The sequence below is a fragment of the Nymphaea colorata genome, chromosome 1, assembly GCF_008831285.2.
Source record: "Nymphaea colorata isolate Beijing-Zhang1983 chromosome 1, ASM883128v2, whole genome shotgun sequence".
Lineage (NCBI taxonomy): Eukaryota > Viridiplantae > Streptophyta > Magnoliopsida > Nymphaeales > Nymphaeaceae > Nymphaea > Nymphaea colorata.
The window spans coordinates 56070-76498 of NC_045138.2; the positions used below are offsets into that span (position 1 = coordinate 56070).

The 20429-nt window shown below is 38.3% G+C and overlaps 2 protein-coding genes across 4 annotated transcripts; both read left to right on the forward strand.

Annotated features, from left to right (window-relative positions):
* The first annotated feature begins 2500 nt into the window (after positions 1 to 2500).
* On the forward strand, positions 2501 to 7251 carry LOC116245919 (2-oxoisovalerate dehydrogenase subunit alpha 2, mitochondrial). The gene is made up of 9 exons (XM_031617574.2): positions 2501 to 2903; positions 4950 to 5087; positions 5520 to 5702; positions 5834 to 5991; positions 6067 to 6166; positions 6247 to 6358; positions 6447 to 6586; positions 6694 to 6879; positions 6970 to 7251. Exons 1-9 carry the CDS (start codon positions 2676 to 2678, stop codon positions 7135 to 7137), a joined length of 1413 nt encoding a protein of 470 aa, XP_031473434.1. The 5' UTR covers positions 2501 to 2675; the 3' UTR covers positions 7138 to 7251.
* Positions 7252 to 12378: 5127 nt separating this feature from the next.
* Positions 12379 to 19359, forward strand: LOC116260120 (putative pentatricopeptide repeat-containing protein At1g19290). 3 transcript variants are annotated; one of them, XM_031638223.2, is made up of 4 exons: positions 12379 to 16580; positions 17375 to 17554; positions 17658 to 17782; positions 19162 to 19359. In XM_031638223.2, exon 1 carries the CDS (start codon positions 13184 to 13186, stop codon positions 16043 to 16045), a length of 2862 nt encoding a protein of 953 aa, XP_031494083.1. In that variant the 5' UTR covers positions 12379 to 13183; the 3' UTR covers positions 16046 to 16580; positions 17375 to 17554; positions 17658 to 17782; positions 19162 to 19359. The 3 variants fall into 3 exon arrangements, with proteins under 3 accessions (XP_031494083.1, XP_031494075.1, XP_031494093.1); XM_031638215.2 differs by having other exon boundaries at positions 17386 to 17554; XM_031638233.2 differs by having other exon boundaries at positions 17386 to 17554; positions 17658 to 17706.
* The last annotated feature ends 1070 nt before the right edge of the window (positions 19360 to 20429 follow it).

Genomic DNA, 20429 nt, shown 5'->3' on the forward strand with positions numbered 1-20429 from the left:
TATATATATATATATATATATATATATATATATATATATATATATATATATATATATATAAGTGTTCCACCAAATATGAGTATTTTTAAAACAAGTCTTTGTCCAGCCAATTTTTTTGAGTTCCACCACTACTTAATAGCGAAAGGAGTTCATGACAAGACTGAGATGTAGTTATTTTTTAAATGACTAAGATCAACATGATGGCCCTTACAAGCCAAGTTCAAAACTATTGTGTTTCTAAGTCGCATGGGTAAAGGTAGGGGTTCTGGTAGGGGCACGGAATTGGAGAGTATATGGGTACAATGATACCATAGGGTATGTATATGTATATATGTAGAATATCACAAAAAAGTCAAAATGAAAACAATATTTACATAAACAGGTGATATAAATTAAAAGAATATATATTAGGGAAGGCAACTATTAAAAACAGAATAAAAACTGAGTTACGAATAAACTAAATAAAGTAGAATTAGTAGTTTTGGTTCAATTTTTAATCCACAAAATACCCAAATTTGTTTAAGTGTCCTCTTTATGGGAATGAACCAATACGAGGACCTTACTGAAGAAGTACTTATGTGACTTAGTTATGTTTATTACCTGTATAGCTATTGAGCTAAGTGAACATTTGACAACAAGAACAGTAATAGTTTTCTATAAATAATCCATCTCAAAATTTGGAGCATATTTGGTAAGAGGTTGTTTCACAACAGTAACAATTTATTACTGTTACATGAATCTACTTTAAAAATTAGGGTATTTGTTATAGTTTCTCATGAAGATAGATTCATAAACAAATTATTCCCATTAGGGAATGGCTCCAAAGAGAAGAGAGATCTTCTGGTTCTTTCTAGGGTTAAAACGACTGAGAGATCTTCACTCTACGGGTTGAAGGCTTGGTGAAGGTTAATTTGTGCAAGATTTGGATTTGGATTGGAGCAAATTGATTGCAAAGAAACAAGATAACGTGTTCTTATTTAAGTGGCAACCAGGGGTGAAAAGGATTTTATGAAGATTGGCACTGACAAAAGAGACGCCAAGCAAGTAGACATGTGTCTTTTTATTTTTCAAATAATAAATGTAAACTAACTTTTAGATACACAATAGATTACTACACATTTTTTGAGTATCAACAAAGTGGGTGATCAAATTTTGAGATAAATTGTAAAACATGCCTGCCTTCCCCTATCCCTTAATATATACGCACCCAAGTCACCCATGGAAAAAATTAATTTTGAGGCAAAGTACTTTGTTAGATGATGGATGTTGTTTGATGATTAAAAATTTTAAAAATTAATGTTGAAAAAGTTATTAATATTAATGATGTTTTATGGTACAAAAGTGGATTATAGTGATATTAACAAAAGTATATAGTATTTTCGACGACGAACTTTTACTTTTTAACCTAACATATTTAAATCTTATCCTTTCAAATCTATTTCAAATCTATCACATGTCAGAAGGTGGCTAAAAATTAAAAACAATAAAAGCACCATAAACCAGCGTTATTTGAGAGAAGTGAGGAAGGGTAAGGATGTAATGCAATGAAGGATAATAATAAAAGAATTGCAGCTAAATGAACATGTGCACCTTACTAAGTACCCCATCTCACTTGTGTCACTTACTTCGGGACATCTTACAATGGGAACACTAATAGTTTGCTATCAAATCCATCTCAAAGATTGAAGCATATTCTATAAGGAGTTGTTTCACAGCAATAACAGTTTTTTACTATTACACAAAAATACCTTACAGATTATAGATTATGATATGTTCATGGAATATGTTGTTACAGTATTCTAGGGCCCCAATTTTTTTGATAGATTCGTAGAACAATAAAAAACTGTTTCTATTAGTAACCAGCTTTTAAGAAAATGGTCTTCATTTCTTGAGACCACTTTACTATTGACACCCATCTATCATCAGAGAGAAATTATTAATTTGTCCTAAAATTTTATTATGTTGTCCAACAATTTGAGGTAGATTAAAGCATTATGTTATAGAGTTCCAATGTTCCATAAATGTACCGACAATTTGTTTGTTTGTTTCAAATGGCCTTTAAATAACCAAAACTAACTTGCTGCACATCTTGTCTTTAATATATACTCTGCTCCATCAAACACAAATTTACATTTACCATTATTCTTTTTAATTCCAGCCTAAGTATAAGGAAGGAAAAAACATAATCTTCTCAATTTTTTTAAATGATAGATTACATTATTTTATATAAAATATAAAATGAGGTAGAACGTAAGCTATTGTGAGGACAATGATATAGAATATGAATTTTCACGTTTTTATATCTCCGAACACATCTTGATTAATGATTTTGCTATGGCGCTGTCGTTTTCGGCCGTTGTTAAAAAGTGGGGTGCACATTAAAAAATCAGAAAATGAGTCTTCTTTGAAATGACAACCAAAAAAGCTGACCCTTTGCTCAAACAATCACCCTCATTACCCCACCCAGCCCACCATCTTAATGATGCCAATCTCTGGCTCTACTACCTTTCATTTCTTGCGGTCACTTCCAGGCCAAAATGAGAAGGGCGAGGAGGACGTGTCCCGTCCGTTTTCTCCTCTTACACCTACCGTGGTCCTTATCCTCTTCCTGCCCTCCCCACAAAGCGGAAGAAAGGAAATCGCAGTTCGAAGCGCATTGTTCCTGATTCTGAGGAATGGCCACTCGTTTGATTCGGTCAAGAGTTTATGGCGTTCTGAGTAATATGGGTGTCGCCAAATCTCTCAGACAATCTTCATGGGGAGCGTCCGTAGGTGTTTCGCGCAGTGCCTGTGTGTCTCAGATTAGTGGGAGAGGACAATCTTTCATGTCTCAATTCGGGAAGATGGTGATTGCGAATTGGCGTTCGTTGTCGACTGAGGCAGAAGGCAATGCTGCTCAGGAGGTCTGTGACAACTGACAAGTAGTTTTTTGGTGGCTTGCTGTTTGTTTTTGTTAGTTTCTGAATGATTTCTGAGAAAGGGTACGTGGAATTTGGAGAAATTTTCATTTTTTTAGGTGATGAGTTTGTTTTTTCTTCCGAAACTTTATTGGTGATTTGTGCGGTATAAAGGGATACTTTCTCTCCGATGTACTGATTGCTCGTTATAGGTGAATAGAATTGTTGTGTGTTGGAAAGTTTAATCGCCATGATGCAGAATGAATTCACTGTTTGGTATGTAGCAGAAAGATAAGATCGTGTGCTGCCTTACTTATAGATGGTCTTTTGTCCCTTTTCCCTCTCGTATATGTTAATGTTGGGTTTGAATCAATGAGTTCCGCGTCTTTGTTACGTTTTAAACTCATTTGTGAGTTCAGTGGTAATGGGTCGCAGTTCTATCAGAATCCAAGTCTTCATTAAATATATATTTTTGTTGATCTCCAATATGTCGATGGGCTCTGAACTATATTGAGTTGTAACTGTAATTCGTCTTCCTTTTCTCTTTTCAGAGAATTGGAGGTAGCGTTTGAGACTTAAACCCTATAATTCTGCAGTATGACTTAATCAGTGGCTTTAATCCCAGAGAAGGCTGAAAGCCTCTCCCATGAGGGTCATAGCTTATCTTTCTCCACTTCTTCTTCGTGTCCATATCTTCGTTACGTTGTGACTTAGCATCATTTGTTTTTCACAATGAATGGCTAATGAAAAACCTGGTGCCTTTTCCTGTTCTATTTAGAAGCAGGGAACTGGAGTCCATTCATACAGAATCAAAACAAGTACACAGCATTCACAAGATTAAACAAATTCTTCCATTAGGCTGCATCAAGGTGCCTTTTCCTGTTCTATCCTTTCCACAATGATTCAACCACGACACGGTAGCAAGTAGAGTTGACTAGGTGACTCCATTATGGCACACGCAATGGAACTTTGTGCTATAACATTGCACGTATCTCAAACGGATAATGCAGCCAAACATGCCTCAGGGTCCGAAATACACATTGTGCGCAACTGCATATAGTGCATCAGATGAACAGTGAAGGGTCTGCCTGGGGATCATCCCCAAGTTACTGTTAAAAATTCTTTTCTCGGGGAAAACCAAGTTCCACTCTCTGCCAAACTTCAGTAACCATGCAAGTCCCATAGCATCATGTAAAATGTATGATCTGCATGTATCATTCTCCAACATGCTTCCCAGTTTGAAGTCTAGCGGACAAAGCCACATCCAATTTTTTTTTTTTTTTTTTAAATCTAGGTCTCTCAGCTTTTCTGTTCTAACTTTTATCTCATATCAGCTTTACTAAAAACTTCTGCTTAGGTGAAAAAAGGGGCAATGCTTGATCATTCTTGCAATTTCTTCTTTTGTGCATGATGTTTGTAGACCATCCCAGAAGGTGCTTATTTTCATGTAGTAGTTGTAACCTGTGACCTTCATACTTGCCTTTCTGTGAGTTGGCTATTGTTCAGCTATCACTCGTCTTTTATGCATCAACTTTTAACAGTTTGTTTTGAGTAGCACCTTCTAGGTTGCTTTATATTTCACTTCCAATAATGTTAGCTTACCACATTGGAGGTATTCTTTAGCTGGAGTTTTCACCAAAATCTGGCGGAGCACAGTGACCTGCTAATTTTTGGAGTCAAGATTAAAGTCAAACAGGGAATTTCAGTGTTCAGAACAAGGAGTGACAAGCTGAATTTTATAAGTTTCTTTCATTGTGGTTTTCAGAATGAGTTCAAACGTTACTTTGGTTCATGATTTAGTACAATTGCTGCTGCATTATGTATCTGGGATTTCCAACTTGCAGCAAGAATTTTCTTTGGCGCTCACATAAAACTATTTCTTCTTCTACAGCATATGTGATTCTGCTTACATGCTTTCTGATCCTATATCGAAATACGTACTTGTGAATTATTATTTTGATTTGGATGCTCCATTAATATGGCACCAAATGAAAGAATTTCATGTAGACTATGCATTCTCCAAAAACTGAATTGTATCTCTCTGTCAAACAGGTTTTAGATTTTCCAGGAGGAAAGGTCATGTTCACTGCTGACCTTAGCTTTATACCAGAGTATCCTCAGCACCGTGTTCATTGCTACAGGATTCTCAATGATGAGGGGCAGCCCATCTCTGAAAGTAGCTTCCAAGAGGTCTCTCTCTCTCTCTCTCTCTCTCTCTCTCTCTCTCTCTCTCTTTCTCTCTCTCTCTCTCCCCCCCCCCCCCCCGCAACACACACACCCACATGTGCACACTCAAACAAATCCACATATCCTTGTTTGCATATGATGATACGAAAGACAAGGTAGTAGATGTTATGTGTTCCACAGAGCGTCACATGAGCATTTCCTCCTCTAATTACCATCCAGCGTTGCATTGTAAATGGCAGTATGAACATGTATTAAACTAATTGTCTGACATGGCAATTTTTATTCTGCAATGTAGTGTCCCATCTCCATACTTGCCTTTTATTATACCACTTTGTGATGCCTTTCCTGACAGTGTTCAAGATTTCAAATACTGTATTGAACGCCTAGATGTCAAGGCCAACTTCATATTAATCTTATTTACTTTTCTTTCCACAGATAGAAAAAGAAGTTGCTGTAAAAATGTACACTGACATGGTCAGACTTCAAATAATGGATACCATATTTTATGAAGCGCAAAGGCAAGGAAGAATTTCTTTTTACCTTACAACGATTGGTGAAGAGGCCATCAACGTAGCATCAGCTGCAGCTCTCAGTTTTGATGACATAGTCTTTGCTCAGGTTGATATCATCATATCATGGTGCTTAGGATGGTGACTGTCAGATTTTTTCTCTGTATTCACATTAGCAACTGCATTTTTTTCTTCCCACTTTTAATGCGCCTTCAATCTTTTTGTTCCATGAGAATATAGTACAGAGAGCCTGGCGTTCTTCTTTGGCGAGGTTTCACTTTGCAAGAATTTGCAAACCAGTGCTTTGGAAACAAGGCTGACTATGGAAAAGGTCGCCAAATGCCAATTCATTATGGAAAAAACAAGCTCAACTTCTTTACTATATCATCTCCAATTGCGTAAGTTTTATGGGTTAGAAAATTATGTAATACTTAATTAAACTTTAGAAAATTATTTATGGTTGAGATTGTCAGGACACAGATTCCTCATGCTGTTGGGGCTGCATATTCCTTAAAAATGGATAAGGAACAAGCTTGTGCAGTGACTTATTTTGGAGATGGTGGCACGAGCGAGGTACTTTACCATAGATCAAACTTTATGTACTGAGAAGCGCTGTGTCTTTCTTAAAGCTGGCACTTTTTGTAATGGAACAGGGAGATTTTCATGCTGCATTAAACTTTGCTGCTGTTAGGGAAGTTCCCGTCCTGTTTATTTGTCGTAACAATGGATGGGCAATCAGTACACCTACATGTGAACAATTTCGAAGTACTCTCCCTATCCTTTCTGTCTCAAAAGCACTTGTAACTGTAATGACTGCATATATCTTACTCCTATCATGTTGCTGGAGCTGCAGGTGATGGTGTGGTTAGCCGTGGGCAGGCTTATGGAATCTGTAGTCTTCGAGTTGATGGAAATGATACTCTAGCTGTTTACCATGCAGTTTGTGCTGCTCGACAAATGGCAATCAGTGAATCCAAACCTGTGCTAATTGAGGTCAAAATCAAATTTTATGGCAAATCCAAGTTCCTAGAATCTGAGTACCTCTGTTGCCTTCCTACTAACTCTATTTCTTTGGCTTCCCAAATTTATTGAGACACCAGGCCCTCACCTACCGAGCTGGCCATCACTCTACTTCTGATGACTCAACCAAGTATCGTCCAGTAGATGAAATTGAACACTGGAGAAAAGAGCGTGATCCTGTCTCCAGATTTAGAAAATGGATTGATGGTAAGGGATGGTGGACCAATGCAGCAGAATCAGAGCTTCGGAGTGAAATCAGAAAGAAGGTGAAACTATATGTTGCTTTACTCCATTTGGTCAATTTATCTTACTGGCATTGGCTTCCACTTCTCTCTGACTGGTGATGATTCATGCAGATGTTGAACGCAATTCAGGTTGCAGAGAAGATGGAGAAACCACCCATCAGTGAGATGTTTACAGATGTTTATGATGTTCTGCCATCTAACCTTCTCGAGCAGGAAAAACTACTAAGAGAGACAATTAGTAAACACCCACAAGATTACCCACCTGATGTGCCTGTCTAGGTAGAAATGACAATCTTTAACATGCCTTTGTACATCCATTCTTCATTCAAGTACTCGATCGATAAAATATCCTATCCTATTCTAATAAATTCGAACAAATATTTTATTTCTTTACGTGATCAATTTGATGAGGAATTTAGTTTAATCTTTTTTCTTGTATAACCTTTCTAAATATCTACAATGTTGGTATGGCGAACCCTCTAACAGGAGATGCAGTTGCATTGGTTTTTAAGATCGTAGGTCATAAATGCCTCTCTTTCTCCTATATTCCCTTTCCTTTTTTGTTTCTCTGTAAAATTATTTGTGCCGTTGAATTTCGACTCGCTTTCTTACTGTGTGAAGTTTCGGTTCACCTTATGCGGCTCTCCTGCAACAAGAATATGAGGACCGCAGGAAAATTCACAGACGACGAGTGTGAGCTGCTAAAGTTGTTTGCTTCAACTGATGAAGTGAACATTTGCAAAACTAATTGTTTCATGCTTGCACCTAGGGTCTTGTTTATGCACAGGTTGCGCTGCGAGCATTGTGTGTCTGTGTGGCGCACATGTTTGTGGCTAACAGTGGACTAGCATGATGGAATTATTTCTTTTGAACGTACGACATGATTTTTCTGCACCTTCACCTATGTGCATTTTCACACTTCTAATATGTAAATCTACATATCAAGTCCGAAGAATCATGAGATAGTGCACAATCTTCTTATATATATATATATATATATATATATATATATATATATATATATATAATGTAACCCAACATACCAAGCTTTGATGAGAATCAATGTAAGCCCTCAATTTCAAGGAAATCAGATGGTAAAAAATAGCTTATACAAATAAAAGGCAAGCTATTCTTAAAAAAAAAAAAGGAATCTGGTGCAGGTTGCATTTGATTACTGTGGATCTCCTACCCCTCCCTTACCCTCTAATGGGATTTCAAATCGACAATTTTTACATTAAAGGATAGATTTGAAATCCTGAAATCTACAGTTTGATATAACTATGGATTTCAGCTATCATGGTTTTGATATTCTTTCGGATATGAGATTTGTAGGGAATCAAATGCAATCTTAGGGAAACTCATCTGTTTTCTTCTTTGTAAAGTATTCCTGATTCTTGAAAAGATCAATTTACATTCTGTATTTGCCATTGAATTTCTCGTTTTTTTTTAATTGATGACCTAGATGATTACATCAAATTTGATATATGGGGGTCTGATAGCTGCCTCTTTCTCATATGTGTAGTATCCATTATGAGAATGTCCAGTGCCAAAGTCAATGAATGGGTGAGTCATAAATCCCTAACCTAAAATTGGCTATGTAATGTATTTTATCTGGTAGATTACATGCAAGCATTTTACCAAAAGTTTCTATGGTATCAACCTTGTGTATTTCCTATTGAAACAAGACCCTAGGTGTTGGGTGGAGGGTTGACGATTGCAAAATGAACTCTTCCATTCAATAGGTAGAGAACATTGCCAAGATTTTGTGATCTATTGCCGAATGCCAAACCTATTCCAAATACTAGGACTCAGATAATGGGGATCACTATAATACGTCCTATCAATTGATATTTGGTATGTCGGTATTAATTAGATCCAAGATCTGTTATAGAATTGATCATTCAATGAGCATTCTCAACATCATGCCTTGAAGAAGACTCCAACCTCTGTGCTGTTTAACACGGGATTTTGAGTATCGTGTGTCTACCATTTCACCGTGAAGGCATTTTCAAAGTCAATTGCATTCCATGAATATAATATCTATCTAGTATGATAGATTGCGAGAGAGAAAGAAAAAAATTTGGTCGCTACCAAACCCTTATATACCAGACTCAATGGAAATCGGTCTTGCATCATTATATTAAGAAGATCCAACGGCAAAAATTTAAGTTGAAACAAATTGAACTCATGTTGTATTTTGATGATATCAGAATACCCCTTAAAAGGAGGAAACAAGTAAGTTTCAACTCCTTGCCTTTTCTGAGGGGTGTTTCAATCTTATTAAAATAGAGCTTGATTTCTATCTTTTTTTAATTTAATTTCCATCATTGGGTCACCTTAAAATTGATGATGCAGATGATTCTGAATATCTATTTTAATGAATGATACTTCTTGCATGCATGAGATTTGTGTTAAAAGATGCATCACATGATCACCCAAATCCCAAGTAACCTAAACGCTGGAGCTGGTGGAAGAGAATAACTTCTACTCTCGCCTGTTACCTCTTCTCAAGTTAAAAAACTGTCCAAGAGAGGAAGTTGTTTAATAGGAAGCAGGGAATGTTGAAACTTAAGTTGGAACCATGTTCTTGGTCGTTAATCTAAATGAAGGAATAAAGTGAAGAATTAGCCCATAGAAATAATAAACAGTAAGAAATTACATACATTCTTCTCTTCTTTTCTTTTATTTGAAAATAATGTGGAGTTAGATCTTGGCATGTAACTTTTTCAAGCTTTATTTGGCCCGCGCAGCGCAGAAGGTTTCTGAAGCCTTTGTCTAGCCTTTACTCATTCTTAAGGTAGCGGAAGCTTTCATCAATCTTTTGAGACCATGCACTAGACGATGAGTGCTAGGCACTTGGCACATCATCACCTAAGATTATCCCACAGTAAACCATTGGCAAGCCATGACCATATAAGGTTTTGTCAGAACACCACCATTTCTCTGAGTGTCTATCTACTTCCATATAAAATCTGGGTAGAGATAGACTTTTATTGGAAGGAAGTTCCCAGTTCCCGACTAGATGTCGTTAAGTAAGGTGGTCGACCATCTACCGGGAGAATTGTCCTAACCCGTGTGCACCCCTATGAGCATTCAAATATGACGCATGGGGAACCCACCGATTCTCCGACAAGAGACTACTGATGATCATGATGCACTTATATGCTTTTGTCTTTGCACCATCATACTGCACATTCCAAGTGCATTGATTTCTACTTGACTCAGCATTCGATTGGATCTCACTTACTTCTCAAACAATCCTCAAGCTGGCCAAGCATCATCCCATACTGTTGGCTTGATCGGGCCAAACATAGTCGATCCGCAACATTTTCCTACCACCAAAATCTTTGATATCCTCAACGTCCTGCCCTGAGCAAAAGAAAACTTTGCAGTCATTCCCTTTATTTGTTTCAATTGAGCTAACATTCTTCTGCTTGACACACCCATCACGTATCGACTATCTGATTTATCGAGTGTTTCGCCACTTGTCCATCTCTGGCTCGCCGTCAAGTAGGGCAATGGTCTGTCACCTTACTTAATGATAGGGGTGGGTAACGGGCCGGGTACCTACCCGGCCCAGTCGGGCCCAGGTTCGAGCAGGGAAAACTGGGTCCTCAGCCAAGCCCGGGCCTAGGTTCGGGCCGAGAAAATCGGGTACCAGGCCCGATGGTGCGGCCCGGGCCAGCCCGGCCCATTAGTCATTTAAAATATATATATATATATATATTATTTTTTATTGAATAATATGTATTTTATTATTGAAAAATAAATTTTATATTATAAAAATTTATTTTATAATTTAAAATTATTTTTTTATTGTCAAACGAGGGGGATATCCGGTCGGGCCCGGGCCGGTACCTGAGATATTGGGCCGGGCTTCGGGCCCGACAGGCCGGGTCTTATTGAGCCTGCCCGGCCCGACCCGATGCCCACCCCTACTTAATGACATCTAATCGGCAACTGGCTTCTGTTGGGGATTTCCTCCCAAAGAAAGTCTACCCGTCCCTAGATTTCTTATAGAAGTGGATAAGTGCTTGGAGGAATGGCGGTGTTATGGTAGGGCCTCATGGCCACGGCTTACCAATGGTCTACTGTGGGATAATCCTGGGTGATGGTGTGCCGAGTGCCTAGCACTCCTCATTTATTTCATGGTCCCAAAAGATTGATGAAAGTTTCCACTGCCTTAAAAATGAGTTGTGGCTGGTCGAAGGCTTGAGAAATCTTCGACGCCCCTCGGGCCAAATAGGGTTGACAAAGTCAGCCTGTGACAAAGTGGTATCAGAGCAAAATGATTTCTCGAAAAGAAATTAAAAAATGACAATAATGCAAAAAATATAATCAACAACTTGTTCTCAATAATGGTGGCTTGTTGTTTGTGTCTCATAATTTGGTCAAGTTCATTGGATACTGGTTCAAGTGACCTTATTGTTCATTGGATACTGGTTCAAGTGACCTTATTGATGTTGGCTTGATGAAAATCACACTTTTCAAAGATGGTATTTGGGTGTCGTGAGCAAAAAGGCCACGATGAGCCGCTAGCTAAGCAAAATATGGTAAGAGGTCCAATGTGAAGAAAGGATTGTCCAAGAGGGCATGGGCCCTTAGTGTTGGCATGGGTCGAAGAAGCGAGCATGTCAGGGTACTGAAAGGTGAGTACGGGTTGGCAAAACATTTTGTAAATTTGATATTTAGTGGTTGTCGGATATGTTTAGAACTTTATTAAGAAAAAACGTAAAATATAACAGAAAAGTGGGAAAAACCAGAAATGGACTAGAGGCAAAACACTCAATAAGGCAGTAACCGAGATGTGATGGTGCGTCAACGAAAGGAATAAAGAGGATGACTGCAGAGTTTTCTTTCTTTTGAGCCAAAACATTGATAGTAGGAGAATGTTGTAGACCGACTATGTTTGTCCTGACCAAGGCAGCAGTATGAGATGATGGTTGGCTAATTTAGACATTATTTGAGAAATATATGAGATCTAATCGGACGCTGAGTCAAGTAGAAACCAATGCACTTGGGATGTACAGCGTAGTGATGCAAAGACAAAGTAAGTGTATCATGGTCATCAATCCCTTTGAAACGTGCAAGTTCGTCGTTGGGAAATCAGTAGGTTTTCTATGTGTAGCGTTTGGATGCGCACAAAGTGCGTGTGAGTTAGGAGTAATTTTCTATACTGCGTTAACAACCGTATAGAGTCACGCGGGACGGGTAAGTGAAAGCTCATCGTTGAGTAAGACGATGGTCGACGCCTTACTTAATAACATCTAGTACCAACTGGTTTTGGTTGGAAACCTTCAATCTAGTATAAGATAATCTTAGGTGATGGTCTCGTCTAGCCCACTGTCTCAAATTGACAAAAGCTTTAGCTATTTTAAAAATGAGTTAAGGCTAACCAATGCTTGAAAAACGTTCGGTGCGGTACGAGTAAAATAAAGCTTGAAAAAGTATCTTTTATTTGAAAATAATGGCATATCAAATGGTAGCGCATGATCACTTTAATTAGTTTTGCGGCGAAGGGCTTCACGTTTGCCCTCCCTCTCCCGCGACCGACGAGCCTTAAACCCGCCCGACGATTGGGGAACTCCACCGACGACCACCTCCGATCCTTATGTGGCGTCCCCTGTTCTCGTTCTTCCGTCTGTTCTCTCCATAGCCGATGCATTAGGGGCTGCGTCGGCATGGCTGGCGCAGAGGGACGGTCCTCTCAACAATCTGGTTTCCCCTTGAAAGGGGTTCTCCCTACTTCTTCTTCTTCTTCTTCTTCTTGGAAAATGCGAGGAATACGTAGAACCTCTATTCCGTTTGCTGCACTCTTTCTCAATCCCTGTTGCCGCATCTCTCTATGCTTCCCAGATTGCTGTGTTCATATCTATTGCTAGCTTTTTCTTTTATTTACTCTGTTGTTCTCTGTCCCTCCTGCTCTTCAACCGCCGATTGCCTTGTTGTTCATCGCCGCATACTGTCCAAGATACAATCTTCTTTTCAGGACACCAACGAGTAAGTTGGCACAAAGCTTCTGTCAAGTGTTTGTTCTCTGTCAGAGTGCGAGCTTTCTCGCAGACTGGGACGAAGAGAGGAACTTGATGCTGTTGGAGGGAAAGGAGGAAGAAGTTTCAATGATGGACCCGAACAGATGTTGAACTAGGCATGTAAGCTGAACCAGACAAGCTGATCAGCAGCGTCACCCTCTGGTAGCAGGGTCAGACGCATTCTTCTGCAGGGATAATCAGTAGTGGATGACAGCCGTTGTCCTGGAGCACGACGTTTGGGGAAGTGAGTCGAGAGTGGGAAGACTGCCTGCTATGAGTAGGCGTCTCCTGCAATGCTCAGGTACTCCTTGCTCTCGATACCTTCCCTTCGGTTTCATGCTACTGCTAGATCAATTCATGGCACCCCAATTCTTTTGTGGAGGCTCAAGGACGAAACCAAACTCGGGGAGTCTCAGGTGATCGAGAGGATCGTTAGAATCATCATCCATAATCGTGCGGGGGCAATCTCTGGCCTTTCTTTCGAGTTTTCTGTGAAAATCCTTGATGGGGTTGTTGAGAAACTCAAATTTAAGCCGGAATTGAGTCTTGAGTTCTTTCGATTGGCGAAGAAAGATTCCAAGTTTAGACCACCACCGAGATCATACTGTAAGATAATCCACATTTTGTCTAGGGGAAGGATGTTCGACGATGCAAGGGCTTTCTTGCATGAGTTGGTGGGAATGTTCAGATCTGAAGTCTCTGATGCTTTCATCTTCAATGAGTTGTTGGATGTATACAGGGAGTTCTCCTTTTCCTCGATCGTGTTTGATATGCTATTGAAAGTGTATGCTCAGAGGGGCTTGACAAAGAAGGCACTCTACGTGTTTGACAATATGGGAAGGTTTGGTTTTTGCCCGAGCTTGAGGTCGTGTAATAGTGTTATTGGTTCCTTGGTTCAGAAATCGGAAAATTATGTAGCTTTTCAATTTTATGAGCAAATGGTCCGGATTGGCATTGTCCCAGATGTGTTTACGGTTACCATGATCGTGGATGCGTATTGCAAGGAAGGGATGGTGGAAAGGGGCCTAGAGTTCATGATGCAAATGGAGAGGAAAGGATTTGAATTGAACAAAGTTACTTATCATGCGTTGATTAATGGTTATTGTAATTTAGGAGAAACAAATTCGGGGTTTCGAGTTTTGAGATTGATGGATGATAAGGGCATTTTGCCTGATGCTGTGACTTACAGTTTGCTTATCAAGGGATACTGCAAGGAAGGGAAACTTGAAGAGGCGGAGAACTTGCTTTGTGAAATTAAAGAGAAGTATGATATGGTTCGTGATGAGGTTGCATTTGGAACGGTAATAAGTGGTTACTGCAGGAATGGTAAGATGGAAGATGCCATCAGAGTCCAAGAGATGATGGTACATGAAGGATTGAAGACAAACGTCTTCACCTGTAATCTTTTGATAAATGGATTCTGCAAGCTCGGAAAGCTTAGGGAAGCAAACCAAGTGATAACTGATATGGTGTTGTCCTGGGGTTTACAGCCAGATTCTTACAGCTATAATGCACTTCTAGATGGGTACTGTAGAAAAGGATTGATGGATGTGGCCTTCGAGCTTTGTAATGAAATGCAACAGAAGGGGATTAAGCCAACGGTTTTGACTTATAACACACTTATAAAGGGTTTTTGTCGCAATAACAGAATTGATGATGCTGTCAACCTTTGGTATGTGATGAAGAATAGAGGCATCAAACCAAATGAAGTTACATGTAGCACGCTTCTTGATGCCTTTTTCAAGGTAGGAAACCATGAACGGGCATTAACTTTATGGAATAGGATCTTAAATATGGGGCTTGCAAATGAAATCACCTTCAATACGATGATCAATGGTTTATTCAGTATGGGGAAAGTTGTAGAAGCAAATGAGCTCTATGGTAGAATGGAAAACCTGGGATGCTTCGCTGATAGCATTACCTACAGGATACTGATAGATGGATATTCAAAAGCCGGAAACATTGTTCAGGCTTTTTTGGTTAAGAAGAAGATGGAAAACAATGGGATTTCACCTAGTATTGAGATGTATAATTCTCTTATTTCTGGTTTATTTAAGTCTGATAAAAGCAATGAAGTACAGGATATTTTGGTTGAGATGGAAAAAAAGGGATTATCTCCAAATATTGTGACATATGGTGCCCTCGTTCATGGCTGGTGTAGAGAAGGAAAACTGGAGAAAGCATTTAGCATCTACTTGGAAATGACTAAGAAAGGCTTAACTCCAAACCTCATCATCTTATGTTCACTTCTCAGTACTCTTTATAGGTTTGGTAGGATAAATGAAGCGAACATGTTTTTACAGAAAATGGTGGGCGTTGATCTTTCAGTTGGCAGTACAAATTGCAGCAAGCTTATCGATCATGGTGGCAGCGAACATGTCATAGAGAAAATCAATGCATTTCTTAATGAAACCGCTGGAACATGTATGCTACCAAAAGTCATTTTATACAACATAGTACTTTGTGGGCTTTGTAAGTCCGGAAGGTCAGGGGATGCAAGAAATTTGTTTGTGGAGTTATTGAGAAGAGGCTTTATTCCTGATAATTTCACATACTGCACTCTCATCCATGGTTGTGCAACAACTGGCGATGTGAATGAAGCTTTTAAGTTACGAGATGAGATGCTAAATAGGGGCATTACCCCAAATATTGTTACATATAACACCCTTATTGGTGGATTGTGTAAATCAGGGAACATTGACAGGGCAGTTAGGCTTTTCACTAAGCTGCGCCAAAAATCTTTGTCTCCTGATGTAATTAGTTTCAATACCTTGATTGATGGATATTGCAAAAGCGGTCAACTTAGTGAGGCCATTAAGTTGAAAAATGAAATGATTGAGAAAGGCATTCGTCCAACAGTTGTGACCTACTCTGTGCTGATCAATGGCTTCTCTAAGATAGGGGATATGGAGACTTGTAGGAATCTGTTGGATGAAATGATTCAGAGGGGTGTAAACCCACACTATGTGACTTTAAGGACACTATTTCATGGTTGTATCCGAAGTGGGAATGTTGATCAGATCTCAAATCTCTATGGTGATATACACAAGAGAGGTCTTCTGTCGGGTGTACGTGATGATAAACAAAATTGTCTGACTGACAGTATGGAAGCAAAGATGCCTATATGTCAAACTATTCTGGAAGCTGTATGCTGACACTTGGTAACCAATCTATAGGTGGTATTTCAGAAAGCACTCGCAAGTTCAAATTGCTGAAGCTTCTGAAGGTCACATCAGAGCAAAGCCGTGAAAGATCCACTTTGGCTTACGGTCTAACGCATGTTTGCACAGGGTGTGGTTTATGGCATGGTTCTGAGAGAAAAATACACCCCAATGTCTGTCAAGTTACTTGAATCTTTTCTGACCTGTTGATTACAGCATGAAAAGATTAGAAAGAGAAACTGCAAGGAAATGTTGACCCGTCTTTCAAGTGAAGCCATTTCAAAGAGGTTGTGAAATGTGTGCAATTTTCACATAATCATCTCACTATGTGGTAGAAATTTGATCAAGATTGGGGTGTTGAAATAAGGTTTGTCAGACAAGCTGGAGACAGCCCGCTTGCAAGATGTGCTTCAATTCAATATTCAATGTTAAGTTTTGATTGCATTCGAAGCAAGGAAGCAGTTTCTTGTGAAGAGAGTGTGGACCACTTATGTGATTATCCACAACCCGACACTCGACAGTGAGCAAGGTAATATAAGCCCAAGATCTATTATTGCTCTTGACAGCCTGAAATTTTTTCTTCTTTTCTTTTGCAGATTTTTGTTCCACGGAAGTTTCATATTTTGCAGTTATTTTTGTTTCCTACTTTCATGATTTTTTCCCTCCCCACTTAATCACTAAAACATTCTTATGTTTTAATTATCTGGTCATGCTTCTTGATAAGAATTATTGTCCTAACCATTCGGGCATATCATGCATCCATTCTTTATTTTCTCTAATTGCTATTATTTATAAGAATGACTGTCCAAATGATCTGGTATCACATCCCCTCTTTATTTTCTCTAACTACTGTTCTTTATAAGAATGACTGTCCAAGTGATCCGGGCTTGTTACTCGTCCCCTCTTTATTTTCTCTAACTGCTATTATCTCATCAATAGGCACGTCCACTTCTTAGATTGCATTGGTCTTCTGGTTTAGAAAGAATGGTTTTCTATTTATTTTTTTAAATTCAGTAAGATGGTAGTTCAGTTGTTCTTGCAAGATAACGTGGAGTTGTTAAGTTGTAGATGTTGTATTTCTGTGGATGTGGTATGTAGGTATATGCGTTTTTCGTGTTCTTTGAAGTGACAGGAAAAGTTCACCTTCAATTGAGTCAAACCTTTTTGAGCCACAAGCAGGTTTGCGAACTAATGACGTTACTTAAAATGTTCTTGCTTCTAACTTGACATTACTTTGTCCTTTGTTTCCATGAAAAATATGAGCCTTGCATGTGTTTGTGCATATATTTGTTTGATTGAGACAGTACATAATACAAATAATAGCTTCTTTGCAGAGGCTAGAAGAGATGGAAGTTCAGAATCTTCCTATTGAAAATGAATTTGATGTTGTTGGGAAGTGAGACGCGTAATTTGCCTGCTCTTGGGGCTGCTATCAAAGAGATGTTGACATTAAGTGAGAAAAATGTTCAAATAGTTGTTTCAACTTGTCCATGGATTTCAAAGGTAACCTACCAAAGTTCACTATCACAGATTCGGAAAACTTTTATGCTTCTTTGATCCCTGTTTCTTTTTCTTTCTAATAATATTGATGTATCTTCATCTGCAGGTGTGGAACACATTTGAGAAATAAAGGGGCTACACTTCGATGATTCATGGTAAATATATTCATAAGAGACACTTACAACTGCATCATTTGCTGGTACCTACATCATTGTGAAAAAAATGAAAGAGGTACATATTTAGTGTGTAACACTTTTGATGTTTGATATGGTCATAGCTCTTCACATCCTCAATATCAATATCTGATAAATTGCATGTGATAAGCCAGGCAATATATGTTGGTGATTATGTTCTTAATGAAAAACTTGTTGGATCAAGTGGAACAAAAGAAGAATTTATGAAACTAATGTTAATTCCTTTCAGTTGACCAACTGCCATATTCACTTGTATGCTTCTATTTTGTGCTTTATATACTTCCAGAAATTCACTGTTGGCTGGATTTGATCCAGATACCTATGCAAAATGGGCCTTGCTAATCAAACAACTATGCTTTCAGGAGAAACTGAAGAAAATGTTAAGTTTCAATAGTGCTTAAGGTCTTATCAGTTGATTCTTTCCAATCTTAGACTCAAAGGCACATGTTTATGTTCTTTTGCCAACTTGTTAATAGTCAACCTTGTTGCATTTTTCTTCCAGGAAAACTGTTTGAAGAGGTCATGATGCCAAATATGGAATTGAAAACATTGACAACCATTTGTAAATTTCACTAGTGTTTGTGATGCCACTCACGTACTGTTTTCCTTCATTTACACGATCTTTTATAACATGCACTTGGAAGGTTTTTCTTTTCTGCATTTTCAGTTACTGTTTATTTTTCATTTTGAGTTGTTCTCTCTAATTGTTGGCTTGCTATCTGTTAAGCTTTTCCCATAACGTGCATGTTTGCAATTTATGAATCTGCAAGACTTTGACATACTAATTGACTTGTTTCATGGACATACGATACAATGAATCGTGTATGTTGGACTTCGAAGTAGAAGTTGATAAATTCTGTATTTTTATGTCATTTGGTGAAGATGCAATCCCTCTATCTCTCTCTCACTCTCAGTTACCTGCATCATTTGTCTATTCATTTTATGCCTGATTATTCTCTTCAAGCATCATCTGTCTATTTGATTTATCCCTAATCATTATCTGCCAATATTTTCCTCATCATGTTGCAGTATGAAGAACCGGTTGAGAAAGGAAACTAGCATTATCCATTTAATCATTCTATCCCTAATAATCTTTTTCCAAGCATTAGCAAGTCAAGATGCCCTAGTTCACTATCAGCTTCTGGAGTCATGATTTTCGTATATTTCTTGAATGTGCTTTTGCAGCCTTGAGGGTATGTGCAAGGTGTTTATGCATTAATTGGGCTAAAGAATATGAATGCTTCAATCTGCAAGCACCCTTGACTTGAACGTTGTTTAGGAAAGTTGCATGAATATGAAAATTTCAATTTGCAAGCCTTCTCATTTTATACTATCCTTTAGTTTTGAACTCTCCTTAAATGGGCTCATTTGTCACTTGTATTCTCCCTTACCGAACCTCCTGTTATTATGATGCAGGTCGTTCGTTGAGGACGTTCTTAACAGGGTATTTGAGCTTAAACATGGGCAATCCTTGCAACTGGTTTAAGATCCTTCGCTGCACACTTCCATTGCTGTGTGGCACAGACAGCGGGAGGCCATTGTTGCTGTATAAGAATGTAGTCCTTTTGGTTAACATGTAAAATATCTGTTAATTGGGATGTCTCTCATTCTCTACCTGACGGAATCTCTGCATAGCATTATAGAATCTATTATGCATTGCAGACTGAAATAGACAGGAAAGAAAAAAAAAAAAGTAAACAGAAAAAATTGCAAGATGCCCATGTTGTTTTAATCTAATCAGGACAAAAAGAAAAACAACAATCTGACTTCCGCAGTTCCTTTTGCACACTAGAATATTAATAATCTTTGACTTTTGGGTTTGCTCTGCAATTCAGAGCAGAGCCCTACTCATATGACTTATTATTTGGAAGAAGGAGAAAGAAAATTGCTACTTTCTATATATATATATATATATATATATATATATATATATATATATATATATATATATATATATATATATATGTTGGTTTCTCTCAGTATCCTTATGCAATCATCGGGCTGTGTGTTTTAGTCATACCTACTAAATACAATGCATCAGGCGGCGGCTGTGATTAGATAGAACACAAAATGATCAAATATATGTATATATATATGTGTGTGTGAAAGTAAGTGTTGTGGATTTTTTTTGTTTTCGAGTTTGGAAGGAGAAATGATCAGATCTCTCACAACATATTGTCTGTTGCATTTGTACACCTACTCGATTGCTTTTGGCTCAAGAGGGCTCGAAGATCTCAACTCCTCTCTCTCTCTATCTCTCTCTCTCTCTCCTTTTCTGCTTTTTTTTTTAAAAAAAAGAGAAAAAAAAAAAAGAAAAAGAGAAGAAGGAACCAATCAATTAAGGGAGGAATCAAGCATCTGTTGCGAACATTCAGGAAGCTCTCTAGAATCTTGACAAGTGACAAGTACAACTTGGCAAAGATTCCCCCTCCCCTTTCATTCAATAACCGCTACGTGCTTCTCTACGTTGATCTTTAATCCAATCAAGAGCAGTATCTTCCACACGCGGAAGTCCTCGTTTTATTAATTTAGAAGGCTTTAGTAGTACGTAATGGTTTAAGTGAACTCATGATCAATTGGCACAACATCCATTCCTGTCTTATTCTAATTGACGTATTCACCTTGATCAATGCTATTAAAATCAAGTTAGGAACCGAATCAGTGAACGGAATCAATTTATTATT